Here is a 14,602-nt window from a genome sequence, read left to right as displayed (position 1 = left end):
AGGTACAACACCCAAATTCACTGATGCTAATTTTCTGCAGCTCACAATTCTGCACTAATGCAGAACCATGAAACTATCTGCATCTTTGGCCTCTGACCCCACCTGAGGTCCAACAGAAAGGACACTTACAGGCTGCTCCACACACACTGCATCCCAACTAACTTCTTTCTGTTCGTATGCTGCTGCACGGTCACTCCCAGCAGCTGCAGGGCTGGCAGGACCTTCATCCTTCCTGGCAGTGTGGTCTCCTCAGAGTAGCCCTCAGCACAAGATACAGACAGTGGTGCTCACCTGCTCCTACCTCTCCTGTCCCTACATGGATAATGAGACCATTTACCTCCTCGAGCCACTACTGGTTGTGAGTTTCAAGGAGAACTCAAAGACGCCACAGATGAACTCTGACCCAAGCTACTTCACCCAGGTGCTTGTTGACCTCAAGAACAAGAGTGAGAAGAAGGAGAAGAAACATGTGTCAGGCTGGATCGGGGTGACTGTGAGTGTGTAGAATAAAATAAGGCAGTGTCCCACTCTCATTTGGCATTTCTCAAGAGGGTGGTGATGGGTAACTGGGTTTAGGGCACTATGAAGGGGATGTATCTTGAAGGGCACTTTCAACCTTTGGGTACCCACTGACTGCCCCTGACCTGCTGAACTTTTATTTCCCACTTGGTTCTCTTGTGCAGTTAGAGTTCTTTGGCGAACGGTCACACCAATGCAGGCTGAACAGCGATGCATGGCTGTGCGCCGCTGTGCTAAGACGCAAGGATAGCATAAGCTAATATAACACCCATATTCAAAAAAAGGGATAGAAGTAATCCAGCAAACTATATGCCAATCAGTTTAACTAGCATTACTGGAAAAATAATGGAAGCTATAATCCAAGTGAAAATGGTAGATTACCTGGATGCAAATAACATTCTGAGGGATAGCCAACATGGATTTAGGAGAGGTAGATCCTGTTTATCGAATCTACTTGAGTTCTTTGAGGAAGCTACAAGTGAAATTGATTACAAATTAAAAAGGCCTACGATGTGATCTACTTAGATTTCCAGAAGGCCTTTGATGTTGTCCCCCACAAACGGCTCTTGCTAAATCTCAAAGCTGCAGGGATTTTAGGAACTGTGGCAGCTTGGATCGAAAACTGGTTAACTGACAGGAAGCAGCGAGTAGTTATTAGAGGCACAATGTCACAGTGGGCTTGCGTTCATAGTGGGGTACCGCAGGGTTTAATTTTAGGACCACTATTGTTCCTAATTTACATTAATGATATTGACACCAATACATACAGTAAACTGGTTAAATTTGCAGACGACACCAAGGTGGGTGGTGTAGCAGATACTGATCTAGCAGCAGAGAGGCTACAACGGGATCTGGATTTAATTAACGACTGGGCTGATACTTGGCAGATGAAATTTAAGACAGATAAATGTAAGGTAATCCATGCAGGGAGCAGAAATATAAAGTACAGATATTTTATGGGTTCCACTGAAATAAAGGTAGCTGATTACGAGAAAGATCTCGGTGTGTATGTTGATGCTTCCATGTCCCATTCTCGCCAGTGTGGGGAAGCAATAAAAAAGGCCAATAGAATGTCGGGTTATATCTCTAGGTGTGTGGAGTTTAAGTCAAGGGAGGTGATGTTACACTTACTGTATATAATTCCTTGGTAAGACCCCACCTAGAATATTGTGTGCAGGTTTGGTCACCATACCTTAAGAAGGACATTGCTGCCTTAGAAAAGATGCAACGGAGGGCTACGAGAATGATTCCTGGTGTTAGAGGAATGTCTTATGAGGAGAGGTTAAGTGAGCTGAATCTGTTCAGCTTCGAGCAAAGGAGACCAAGGGGGGACATGATCCAGGTCTATAAGATTCTAAGAGGTCTGGATGCTGTTCAGTCAAATGGCTATTTCAATATTAGTTTAAATACTAGAATTCGTGGCCATAAGTGGAAATTAGTGGGAGAACATTTTAAAACAAATTTGAGGAAGCACTTCTTTACACAGCGTGTAGTTAGAGTATGGAATAGTCATCCTGTTAGTGTAGCGGAAGCTAAAACCCTGGGTTCCTTTAAATCAGAGCTAGATAAGATTTTAACAACTCTGAGTTATTAGTTAAGTTCTCCCCAAACGAGCTTGATGGGCCGAATGGCCCCCTCTCGTTTGTAAATTTCTTATGTTCTTATGTAAGTATGGAGGAGATGAGGCAGGGCTCAAGGAATGACCTCAAATGCAAATGAAGTTTCAATTTGTAGCAATAACCTTTGTGTTCTTTTGAAAATGAATTAATTTTCATTATTACAAGTGCTTATGTACCTACTCATTTATTTTAAGTATTGCACCCTTGTGCATGTCTGCCATGTAATCTACATACTATCATGAGGGTCAAAGGCAGAGGAGAGAGTATGACATGGGGGACACAACTTAATATAAAGGCAAATGTCTATTTATGGGGGGGGGGGGGGGGGTGAATGAAGCCAAACTAAATACGGGGTGTATATGCCTCCCCTCCTTGCCTGTAATGGTTATCTTGCACTCTTTTTCCTATTATTTTTGAGATGCAGGTAAATCTACAGTTAAAACATGTACATTTAGCACTTTGAAACATTTTTAAATAAGTTAAATCTATATTTAATCAGAATTCTATTGCCATGATTTGGTCTCCTCACTAAAATCCAAATCTTGCATTTTTGTATGACACTTCCAAAGTTCCCCGAGTTGTGATTCTTCAGCTGATATTGAACATTTATTTAAAATGAGTTTTTTCCACTTAATTAGTCAAATAATTTTAGCATCATTAATTGAGTACTTTTACGGGCTAATAAAATGAGTGAGTGAAAATGATTAGTTGCCATTGGGTGACACACCCACAACAAAATTTGCTCTTGACACTTAACCCATATGTGACATTATAACATAGGAGGGGGCAGCTAATTCAGAAAGCGAGGAGCAGTACCTTGCTCTGGGTCCCCCGGGGCTATGTGGGCAGGGACTCAAACCAGCAATCTTTCAATCACAAGTGCACTTCCCTCACCATTAGGCTGCAGTTGCCCCTAGCAAGAAAATAAAAACATAAGAACATAAGAAATTTACAAATGAGAGGAGGCCATTCAACCCATCAAGCTCGTTTGGGGAGAACTTAACTAATAGCTCAGAGTTGTTAAAATCTTATCTAGCTCTGATTTAAAGGAACCCATGGTTTTAGCTTCCGCTACACTAGCAGGAAGACTATTCCATACTCTGACTACATGCTGTGTAAAGAAGTGCTTCCTCAAATTTGTTTTAAAATGTTCTCCCGCTAATTTCCACTTATGGCCACGAGTTCTAGTATTTAAACTAATATTGAAGTAGCCATTTGGCTGAACAGCATCCAGACCCGTTAGAATCTTATAGACCTGGATCATGTCCCCCCTTAGTCTCCTTTGCTCAAGGCTAAACAGATTCAGTTCAGCTAACCTCTCCTCATAAGACATTCCTCTAAGACCAGGAATCATTCTCGTAGCCCTCCGTTGCACCTTTTCAAAGACAGAAGAATCACCTATGTCACGATTTCTCAAAATACGAACAAGGATATCCTTCCCAGAATGGTGCCAGGAATGAGAGCCTGATGGCAGCCTGTCCACGTAACAGGCACAGACTTTCTGTGCTCAACTGGGCAGGCAAAAACAATTGCCAGTCAGGGTGGGTTTCCTTTTGGGGTTGCTCAGTAAATTTTGCGTGACCATCGGAAGTTGAAGTGGGGCACTCAGGACTTACAAGGGAGGCACTTTCGATTGTTTGGGCAGAAGGAGCAGGTGCTCAGGAAAGTGCAGGAAAGACCCACATAGATCAAGCCATGGCAATAGAGACTAGAATGTGGAGTGTTTCCTCTCTGTGGAAGATAAAAAGGTACTGGCTAGATATAGTCGGCCTTACACTGGAGGCAGACCTCTTAATTTGGTGTGGAGTTTCTGCTACTCTGGAGCTCCCCATGGTGAACGGCAGGAGTGGGGATACTTACAAGCTCCGGGCTGAGGGCTGTGCTGCTGGAGAGTTTCCCAGAGGACATGAGAGTTGCCTCTACGTGACTACAATCTGGAGAGGGGAAAACTCCGACTTCCCCCCCCCCCCCCCCCCCCCCCAAATGCATCAAAGACAGAAAGTGGGTGTGAAGGAGTACTGCCTACTGACTCTGCAGTCCCACTGGTGGACTTCAGTGTTTATGTGAAGAATGCTGGAGATAGCTAGAGGGACGAGACTGGGAAGAAGGGTCTCCTGGATCTGAACCCAAATGGTAAAATGTTAATGAACTTTGGCGCTATAGATGATAAACTGCATACTCATGTTATCTGGCTTGAGTTAGACAACAGATGACCACATGGATTTGATGCATGAAGAGGAGGCCAGATGGACCAGGACAATCCAGACAAGCACTCAGGGTTTGCTGGGAATATCTGGCTGAAAGTTTGATGCAAAATAAATTTTAATGCACCTCTAGCATGCTGAATGAGGTTAGGGTCATCATGCCTGAAAGTATCACCTTCAAGTCTCTAATTGTTCCAGCGGCTGAAGACAGTTGATACTTCCTATAGCAGTAACCCACTAGGAGCCACTGGTGGACACCTGTGCTGAAGGAAGCTGTTAGGCTGAACAAGGTGGACTCCAGGGCAATGTTTGCATGAGGGTCTCCTGAGACAGCTGAAAGATACCAGCAGGCCAGAAAGGTTGCAGGAAACTCAATCACTGGGGGACAACTCTTGCATGGGAGGAGTTTGGAGAGACCATGGAACATTAAAGATGTTTGGGCAAACTGTTTTACACCTCAGGAGCAGGTTCAAAGTCTATTCAATTCAGTCTGTTCAGGGGTAGGGAAGAGCTGACTAACACTGGGGTTGCAGAGTGGTGGAAGGAACACTTTGAGGAAGTCCTCGAGCCAGTGGATGTACCCTCTCACCAGGAAGCAATATTGTAAATTCTGAATTTACTGAAACTCAATACAGTGGTTATAGGCCTAAATAGTAGAACAGTTGTGGGGGCAGAGTTCTGTCCAAAGAAAGCACAGTATGTTGTTGGGGTAACATGAATGACTAGCCTCAGTGTTGCATGGAAAGCAGGCATAGTATCTCTGAACTGACAGTGTCCCCATATATATATATATATATATATATATATATATATATATATATATATATATATATATATGTGTATATATATACAGTGGTACCTCGGTTCTCGAACTCACTAGAACTCGAGTTTCTTGAAAGTCGAACAAACCAGTTTGACCTAGAACTCGATCTGAATATCAGAATTCGAACCGTGAACGCTGACCTAATATAAAATAAATTGCACGCGCCAGGAAATGAGTCATACTACAATGCAATTCTTACTTGAATGCCTTCTTCACAGACTGGACTATTAACCAAATAAAGCATCGCAACATTACAGTAACTAACAATAAATAAACCACTAACTTACGTGTACTATTAGAGCATTTATGTCATTTATTTAAACTTTATTTTACCAGGTAAATTAACTGAAAACCAGTTCTCACTGCTTTACGTGATCTTCGGGAGAAATTGCAGATTACGCATTGGAACTGCCTGGGATACAAACGTCATGCGTGTAACTAAACTCTTCAGCCAATAAGGGCAAAGGTGTGTCCTCACGGAGGCGGTTCCAGTTTGTGCAGCCGGGTGAGAGGTCGCAATGCATCTAACCATAATGCATTGCGTCAGGATCAGAATGCGTTGCTTTAAGCCAGCGCTGTAAGCAAGCCGAACGCACCCAATGACCAGACTGGGGAAACAAACTGAAACGTGGACTTAATACAGAGGACTAATGACAACAACCAGAAACAGCTGATCACTTGGGGATCCCACACAAGGTTAACGAGGGGGCGTGGCACACGGAAGGAGCGGACAATTATTTTTCCATTATTACGTATGGGAACTCGAACTTTTTAGCATTCGATCCGAAGTCCGGAACGGATTAAGTTCGAGAACCGAGGTACCACTGTGTGTGTGTGTGTGTGTGTATGTATATATATATATATATATATATATATAATAAGTACAATAAAATAAATATGGACCAGAGTGTAGGTTTCAACTATACAGGGATCATCAGAGGGTTTTTGGGAATATGGTAACAAAGTCTACATATGCGTTTTACATTTGGAGAAGGTAAAGCACCATACTGTGGGAGGTACTACAGGAATATCGGACTCCAAGGCGGCTACTTAGTGCTGTTTGGTCCCTATTTGAATGCAGTTGTTTGCATCCTTGACAAAATCAAAATTTTGGCCTCCATCAAGAGTCCATTTATCCTCTATTTCTTTTCATAAATTTCATGAGGCATAACTGCAGCTAGAATGGTGTGTGGGGTCTTGAAGTGACATATGTGCTATTTGCAGATGATGTCGTGCCTTTTGCTTCACCTGAACAGGACCTCCAACAGGCACCTGAGCAACTTAAAGCCAAGGATGAACTGGAGGGGATGAAAATTCCAACCTCCAAGCTCAAGGTCATGGTGTCTGCTCAGAAAAGAGTTCTGGTGAAGGTAGCGAGTGCTCATTTTCATGAATAATGGAAGGAGAATACATGAGATTGATTATTGATGTTGTCGTCCATACCTACAGTCAAAGCTAGGGATAATGACTTAAAGAACAAGGTCGCTAGTAGAAGTGGGCACTACAAGTCACCCCACAAACTTTGCACAGGATTAAGATCTGGAGTTCTGACTTAGCCATGCCATAAACCCTCTGTTTGTTGTGAGACATTAATTTGTGGATTTGCTCGTGTGTTTAAGGTTACTGTCAAAAGCCATTAACAGTTGAGCTTCACATTCTTCTCAAGTAGTCCTGGAACAATTCATGGATGAATATGACTAAGGCAGCAAAACCAAATCATAAAACTATCACCACCACTTTTTACAGCTGCCGTAAGGTTCTTTTGTTCAAAGGAAGGTTTTCACCCAAAATTGTCGCCTGGCATCATAGCCAAACTCTGATTTGGACTCATCTACCCAGAGCATATTCTTATTGTCGTCCTAGCCTTCACATAGGTCTGCCAGAAAACTTGTCATTCATTTAATAAATCTCACGGGCATTTTCTAAGGAACTTAGCGAGCTATTTACCATGACATGGCTTTACTAAATACTTCAGTGTCTATGACCAAACCAGACCTGACAACTTCAAGTATTTCATTTGATGATTAATGTATGGGTGAACAAACTTTTACAGGTAAGGAAATTACATTCTCAAGGGATGAATAAATGTTTGTAGAGTGTACCGTTCTTTATAAATTGTTAAATATCTCCTTTATTTACCAATATAGTTGAAATGAAAACGAATAAATGCACAAATGTGTCAACAAAACATTTTACGGGGTGTAATTTTCACTTTCTGATTTTGTAAGGAAATGAGTAAATGGGCCAGTTAAACGGGACACCCTTCGCTGCCTGATGAGTGTAGACTCTCTGGAGTTGATGGGGCTTCTCTGTTGCAGACTCCAGTTTGTAAGTAAGTCAGCAAGAACCCCACAGCAGCTCTGGCGTGACGGGAGGTCGTTACATCTTCAGTTTCAGCACTAAAACTAATACTTTTTGATGGTTTGCTGGTCCTTGCAGGGTCCAGGTCTTCAGAAAGGGTGTTAGAGCATATGTCCTTACAAAAAAATCTAAATATCTACAGGGACTCCCTGTCTGGACCTCAGTGTTACATGCCAACATGAAAAGGGCATGACCCCAGGCAGGTAAAGGTGTAGATTTACAGCAGTATAAGATGCTACACCAAGGCGATTGGCTTCCACGTGACCTCAACTGAGTTAAAAGCAAAAGAAAAACAAGAGAATAACAGGACAGCTTCCGGTTAGGAATTTTTTATTGACAAATACACAAATGATCCAGCATTATAAAATGTTGCGTGCTCTAGTACATTCTTACAGCACTTAATATTGCCTTGCATGTATTTAACATAGTGCTGATATATCCATTAGAAGATGAAGACAGGCATACAAAAACACCAAAACACATTTAAAATGCCCTAACTCCATATATGGAGTTTGAAGTTTTGGTATTTAGTCTATGCTGTGGGCTGCACATCACACTGAGAAGCCCTTTTTGTTTTGGCTGATAGTGGAAGCAGTGTGCGTAGGATTACCAAAGGGTTTATCCTGTCAAAACACCTCATCAAATATGCTGATCAAGGACGACATGTATCAAGGCCACAAAACAGTTAAATACAGTAAGATTTCTAATTATTTTTAACTTTATTCTATTCTATGAACAGAACTATACCTGATCTTCAGGGGCACCATGAAGGGGGGGGGGGGTTAATTAGGATGATTCCAAGGGTGAATGGGAGCCCTAAAAAGCTTGAAACATGATTCGATTGGTCTGGTTTGGGAGCTCAGTATGATATGCTTTCACAGGGCCCAAAATCCAGAGGCGCCCCCCTTGATCTTCCTAGAGATTCTGATTTAACACCCGGTTTTAGATATATATGTATATTATCTATGTATATCTATATATATATGTATAATATTGGACCTATTGCGAAATACCAGATCACAACGATACATAGGTTTTACAGGTACATCAGCATCTAACCACATCCAACAACTTCACTTCTCCATCAGGAAACTAAACAGACAGACCCCGAGGAAGCAAAGAGCAACCGTGTGAAGCAGAAACATAATGCAAACATCGAGTTTTAAAATGACAATTACGCCTTGTCACTAATAGACAAACCACTGCCCTCACCTCATCTCATACAAGATGCTGGGCACTGTAGGCCCTACTGGAGGAATAAAATTAAAGTCATCAGGCTCAACGGCTGTGAAAACACAAAGAACAAGCTGCGAATGGTGGAGACAGAGTTGTTTCGTGGCTGAGAATGGGGTTCAAGAGGGGATCGGATCTCTGACTTTCCCATAAGAAATGCTGCTATCGTTATACGGGGAAACTAGCTGGATGAACCGAAGGTAAGGGCTGATGGTCAAGACACTGCTTCCAAGTGGAATGACTTTAATGTTACAAAAAACAAAACAACAGAATAGGATTTTAATGCCAATGTTATTTAAGGCCAAAATTGCATTGAAAACAGCAAAATGAGTGTCAGTGATACATCCACTTCCATAAAAATACCTGATTGTAATGATAGGTGATGTCACAAAATAATCATTAAAATTATATCGTAGAACATTGTATGCACCATGTATATATTGGTATAAACTGTAAGCACTTTTCATAATGGTTCCCTTTAAAATAATTTATAGGTTACAGAAAACAAACACACATTCATTTGCAGGAGAAAGTTAGCTCCCTTTACCTCATTTCCAAGAATGTTGTGATTTAAACTTAAAAAGTAATTTTGAGAGAAAAGACAATGAGGAGGAAGTAACACGATTAGGAATTATTAAGCATCAGCTTCCCGTCACAAGGTCAATTACCCAGAGCAGAGAAGTCTCCCCAAATGGGATGGCTACGAGGGTACAGCACCCTCTTCCACGCTCTACCGTCACCGACCACAGCAGCGGCAGAGTACAGAACCACCTGCGCTCCCAGCAGGAGCGTGTGAACTGCTGTGATTTAATTAAGCCTGATAAATGAACACTCCGACTCGCTAAATAATTTTTCTGAATTATAATTCCAATTTTAAATAGCGTTTAACATTAAGACATCCAAACACAAAAAAAGCCAAGGCTTGGGCAAGGGCCAATGACAACATGTGGCCAGATATACGAGATTCCAGTTCTGAAAGCTAGAGGCACATTCGGGTGTCTGTTAGCAACCCGTTTGCTCCATGAGATCCTACATCTCTATAGGTCGATTCCTTTGGAGATTTATGCGCTAAAGGATGTTCGTTTGCAGATCTGCTAATTTCGGACCTGACACTAGCAACATGGCTAAATCCACAGCAACAGCGATGCATTAAAGCAGAAATGTCAAGACCGCTGAATTCTAAATGTGGCTACAACAATTTATGGGTCGGAACATTGTCTGATCTTCCTTCCTCTTTGCTCAAGGTATGGAAATTATGGGACCAGTGCTGTTTAATGGGATGGCACAATTCTCCGGTCTGGACAGTAAGTCTGGTAATGAACAGGAAGCATCAGTTTGTTTGGGAGCAGAATATCTTTTTGTACACACCTGCATCTAAGATGCTGAAACTACTGAAGGTGAGAGGATGTTAAATGAAGATGATTGAAGCACTGAGGTCTGGGTGAGGAAGAACTGGATTGGCAAAATGGGAACGAGCACAGTACCAGAACACGCTGCCTTACTGGCGTTTTCATCCAATTGTATGAAAATGGTGAACTGAAGTACTGCACTTAAGGCATCATCTCGCATTTTTACCCCAGTTTTGCTTGGTATACAGCCATGCCTGCCCAGACATCACAGAGGGGGGGCAGGCACACCTCGAGCACGGCGGCTGCCAGGCCAAAGGCTGCCTCTTCACACTACAGGTCACACGGAGCCACGGGAAGAAGCTTCTGCCAACTGGAGAAGAGAGACACACGTCTCACTGTAGGAGGCCGGCACCCTGTGAGGGGGAGTCAGGTCTGCGGATACAGCGGACAGACAGCGCAGCCAGCTCACACCCCCCCCGCCCCCCTTCTGTTGCAGAACAACGCCAATTATTTTTTTTACCTCTGTGCAGCTCTGCCTTAAGCCTGGCAGGTGACACAGCTCAGACTCAGACTCAGACTCTGCATTGAGTCATACAGCAGCCAGTGGTACCTGGGAAGAGCGACTTTGCTGATGATATTCAAATTCATTGCCAGAGTAACAAAGTCAAATGCATTTTTTGGTGATTTCATTGAATAGGCTTCACCTGCCCCCCCTCCCTAGGGGTCCCAGCACCTAAACTTCATGTTTTGCTGATGTTTAAGGACCATCCACAAACTCTCTTTGTAATTTAATTGTAGCTAATTGGAAAGGCATGTTATGTCATATGTACACATGTAGACCTCCTGCATACCCAGACAGAGGTGTTTTTATCAGCTACTCCATGAAATTAAAATTAATTTGCAATTACAAAACCCCAACGCAATGATGTTGTCAGAAAATATCACGGATTTCTTTGAGTTTGGCACTCGCTCCCTCTCCTGGAATTGCTCTAACTAGGCCAGACACCCTGGGAGTTCCCTTTTAAAACTCCCCACATCCCTTTCAGTCAAACAGAGTCAACATTTTGCACAGAGACTTGTTGAAGCGCAGAGGAAAGGAGGGGGGCACAATGATCAGAAACATGTGGATCACAAGCATGCTCACAAATAATGGAATAAGCTCAAATAAACACCTTTGATTTTCACTTCAGTACCCTACTCTGAAAGACTACACTGAATGAGGACTGAAAGCACGAATGGTGGTAATGTAATGTCATTTTGACATCATCATGGTTATAGATTGACTTATGTTGGATCTCCCTTGATAATTGAAAAGTATGTCTTTTTCATAAACTGAATTACCTGTGTAACTACAGTCTGAAGGATGTTTAACTCTGAATCTGAACAGCCAGTCCAATGCAACAGAATACAAGAAAATTTATATACCATGCCAACTACATCATAAAGAGTGTTGCTGAAGAGGAAACAGCTTTGTGTTTAATTAATGTCATTTGAATTGGGAGACTCCAAAACCTTGACCAACGAGAGTAAGACTGCATGATGGGAAAGTCCTGTCATTCATATAATATAAATACATCTTTATATATAACTACAGAGAGAGAGCTGTGAAAATATTAATCCACCAAGGCATTGATTTGGTTAGACTATTCCAGAGCAGGACTCAAACAGCTAATTAACTCAGGCTAGAGACAAACTAGATGGTAACGTTAAGTGATACCACCATTGTGACAGTTCACAAATTAAACGGCCCTTTATACCCCCTTAAGACCTTTTTACCCTTGATCTTAAGGAAACTATAGCAGGGGCACAATCCATCAGAGAGCAGTTTCAGCTAAGACATTGTAAAACTACATATTGGGATGACCTGTAGATTTGTTGACTTGTATGTTAAATACAACATCATTAGCATTATAGTCTGTAATCTGCAACACAATGCACACAGCGATATTGGAGTGATAATAATTAGCTGTGTTTGATCTCACTTTTTTTGGAGCTGATCAAGAGACATTTGGGATTCAAGGATATTAGGACCTGCAAGCCCATGTGTAACCTATAGCAGGTTTAAGGAAATAAAACATACTGACTAAAGTAAAAATCTGAGAGACAACATACTGCACAATTGCCTAGTGATAGCCCATCATTTCACAAAGAAAACATGAACGGATGACACGAACAGTCATTGGCCATCTCTGTATGTCTCCCTGAGATCCGGATACTAAGGCATGCACGGCATTGTGGGAGTGCTGCAGCCATCGACTGGGTTATAATCAGAGTCAGCGAGACACTATGCAATGACACACACTAATGCTTCCTGTCTGCTGTCATCATTAGCATTTAGTGGGTGTGTGAATATAACACACACACACACACACACACACACACACGGGAATGCCTATCATTCATACACACGCACACACTGAGTGTAGGTAAATTTATATAAACAACATATATAAACAAAAGGATAAGAAAAGGTGCAAAAATGCATATAAATTAAGATATTTCGCTGCTTCTTTAAAAGCAGTTTTTGGTTATCAGGATATGCTCAGCACACCCAGCTCATCAAGCCAAGCTAACAGATATTAGAATGCTGCTTAAAACGAGTACTACAGGCACTGTTCCTTGAATATCTGAAGCCAGCCTGTAGGACACGTGCTACGTGCAGAGCCACACGCACATGCTTCTGCTTAGGGTGGCATATACCTGCTTCTTTGCTCCCTCCTTGGCAGTCAGCATGTGCACAGAAAGGTGTGCCACCAGTGACCGGCACACAAAGGCTACACGTGTGATTGGGCAGGCCATTGTCACATGGTCTTTGAAAGAGGGGTGTGGCTATTACAACAAAATATATAATGACTCTTGAGTTACGCCAGATATCTTGAACAAAATGCCTCTTTTCACATAAAAAAAATATAGAAAAAAAAAGGAAACAGTATTATTAGTTTCTAAACTGACATTAATGAGTTATGTACAGGTGTGTGTGTGTTTCATACACGATTAAAAATCACATCTTAAATGCTGTTCGGGTGGCAAGGAGGAAGCATATCTAAGATTTTTCCACAATTCGCCTTTTGTTCTCTTCTTCTTTGGTATGGCATCACTGTGTATATCTTAACAATTTTTCATCTATTTTTCCCCAATTAAAAATGACTCCCTTAATAAGGATACCAACAGGAAAACGTGTCCTCAAAGGCGGCTCTGAAGAGAACCCCCCATTCCGGCCCTTCTTAGCTCCCCGGCACAGCCAGGATGTACCCAGAGCGGCTCTTGATGAAGTCCGGCTGAGATTGGTTGATCTTGGTTTCCACGACGACGGTGCACTTCCTGCCATTCATGCTGCATTGGATGGGACTGACCACGCTCACCTGCAGCTTCCGCTTCTCACTGCACAAAGAGAGGGAGAGAGAGAGACAACATGGCCACTGTCATTGCAGGATGCTTTCAACACCGCCCACAGTCTGAAGAGATACCAGATCTTCAGAAATCCAATATTCGGAAGATCTTTTTGTTTCTTTGTCCAGTGACGATCTGTCTACATTGAGCTAAAAAATTGGAGAGATAGTGACACACACAGGATCTGAGGGACACAAACGGGGGGGCGTGGCCGCTGACCAGGGATGGGGGGGGGGGTTCCCCTCTGTAAATTTTAACGATCAGGGTGGGCTCAGGAGATTTGTCATGATCGTCGATTATCAAAAAAGGGCTCTTTGAGCATAAAAGGAGGGGACTTTTATTTGTTCAGGCGAAAGCGGCAGGTGTTTGGGAACCCCCCCCTCCCACGTGCTGGGTGATACGACGCTGAGAACATTAGGGATATTCACAATTTCCCAGAGCCGGGTATTCCATTTCTGTTCTTTCATAGACAGGGCAAATTGTAGGCAGTGCGACTCAAATAACTCTGCCTAACAGTGTCTTTGGGAGATGCTAAATGAAGAAATAATAATAATAATAATTGTAATAATACTGTAATTGCACTGTGTGTGAGATGCTGAGCGCAGAAGTGGGACACAAAGACAGGAGCGCTGAGCAGATGCTGCCTGCTGTGCCCAATGCAGCCTGACCCATTTGCAGCCGGGGGGCACCCCGCCACACCCCCAGCCCCTCCGCCACTTTTCACCGGCAATTTAATAATTAATAATGACTAATTACGGAAGCCAAAAAGCAACATCTGCTCCACTTTCCTACTTGGCTGTTACTATACGAAAGGCCAGACAAGAAGCACAATCTTCTTAAAGATCCACCCGTCACCGATGACCTGGTTCCTGCTCAGGTTTACGGGGACCCGGAGACCCAGGGCATCAAAGGGCACTGGCACACACACACACACACACAGACACACACAGACACACACACACACACACACAGAGACACAAACACACACAAACACACACACAAGCTCAGCTAAATTCTTAGCATAGCAGGATACTAATAATATAGTGTATTACATTTATTTGTGTGTATGTGCCTGTCAATGGAGCGGCTTCCAGTCCAGAATGA

At 42.7% G+C, this 14,602-nt stretch overlaps 1 protein-coding gene across 2 annotated transcripts in view; it reads right to left on the bottom strand.

Annotated features, from left to right (window-relative positions):
* Positions 1–7,839: 7,839 nt before the first annotated feature.
* The window catches only part of myo1d (myosin 1D), an 88,402-nt gene continuing 81,639 nt past the window's right edge, over positions 7,840–14,602 (bottom strand). For both annotated transcript variants that reach the window (XM_072712470.1, XM_072712471.1), the window contains exon 23: positions 7,840–13,489. In XM_072712470.1, the coding sequence (XP_072568571.1) occupies positions 13,333–13,489 (157 nt within the window). In that variant the 3' untranslated portion in view covers positions 7,840–13,332. The remainder of the gene's footprint in view (positions 13,490–14,602) is intronic.

The sequence above is a fragment of the Paramormyrops kingsleyae genome, chromosome 5, assembly GCF_048594095.1.
Source record: "Paramormyrops kingsleyae isolate MSU_618 chromosome 5, PKINGS_0.4, whole genome shotgun sequence".
NCBI classification, from domain to species: domain Eukaryota; kingdom Metazoa; phylum Chordata; class Actinopteri; order Osteoglossiformes; family Mormyridae; genus Paramormyrops; species Paramormyrops kingsleyae.
Note: the sequence above shows the minus strand (reverse complement) of the source record. Positions and strands in the feature narration are given on the sequence as shown.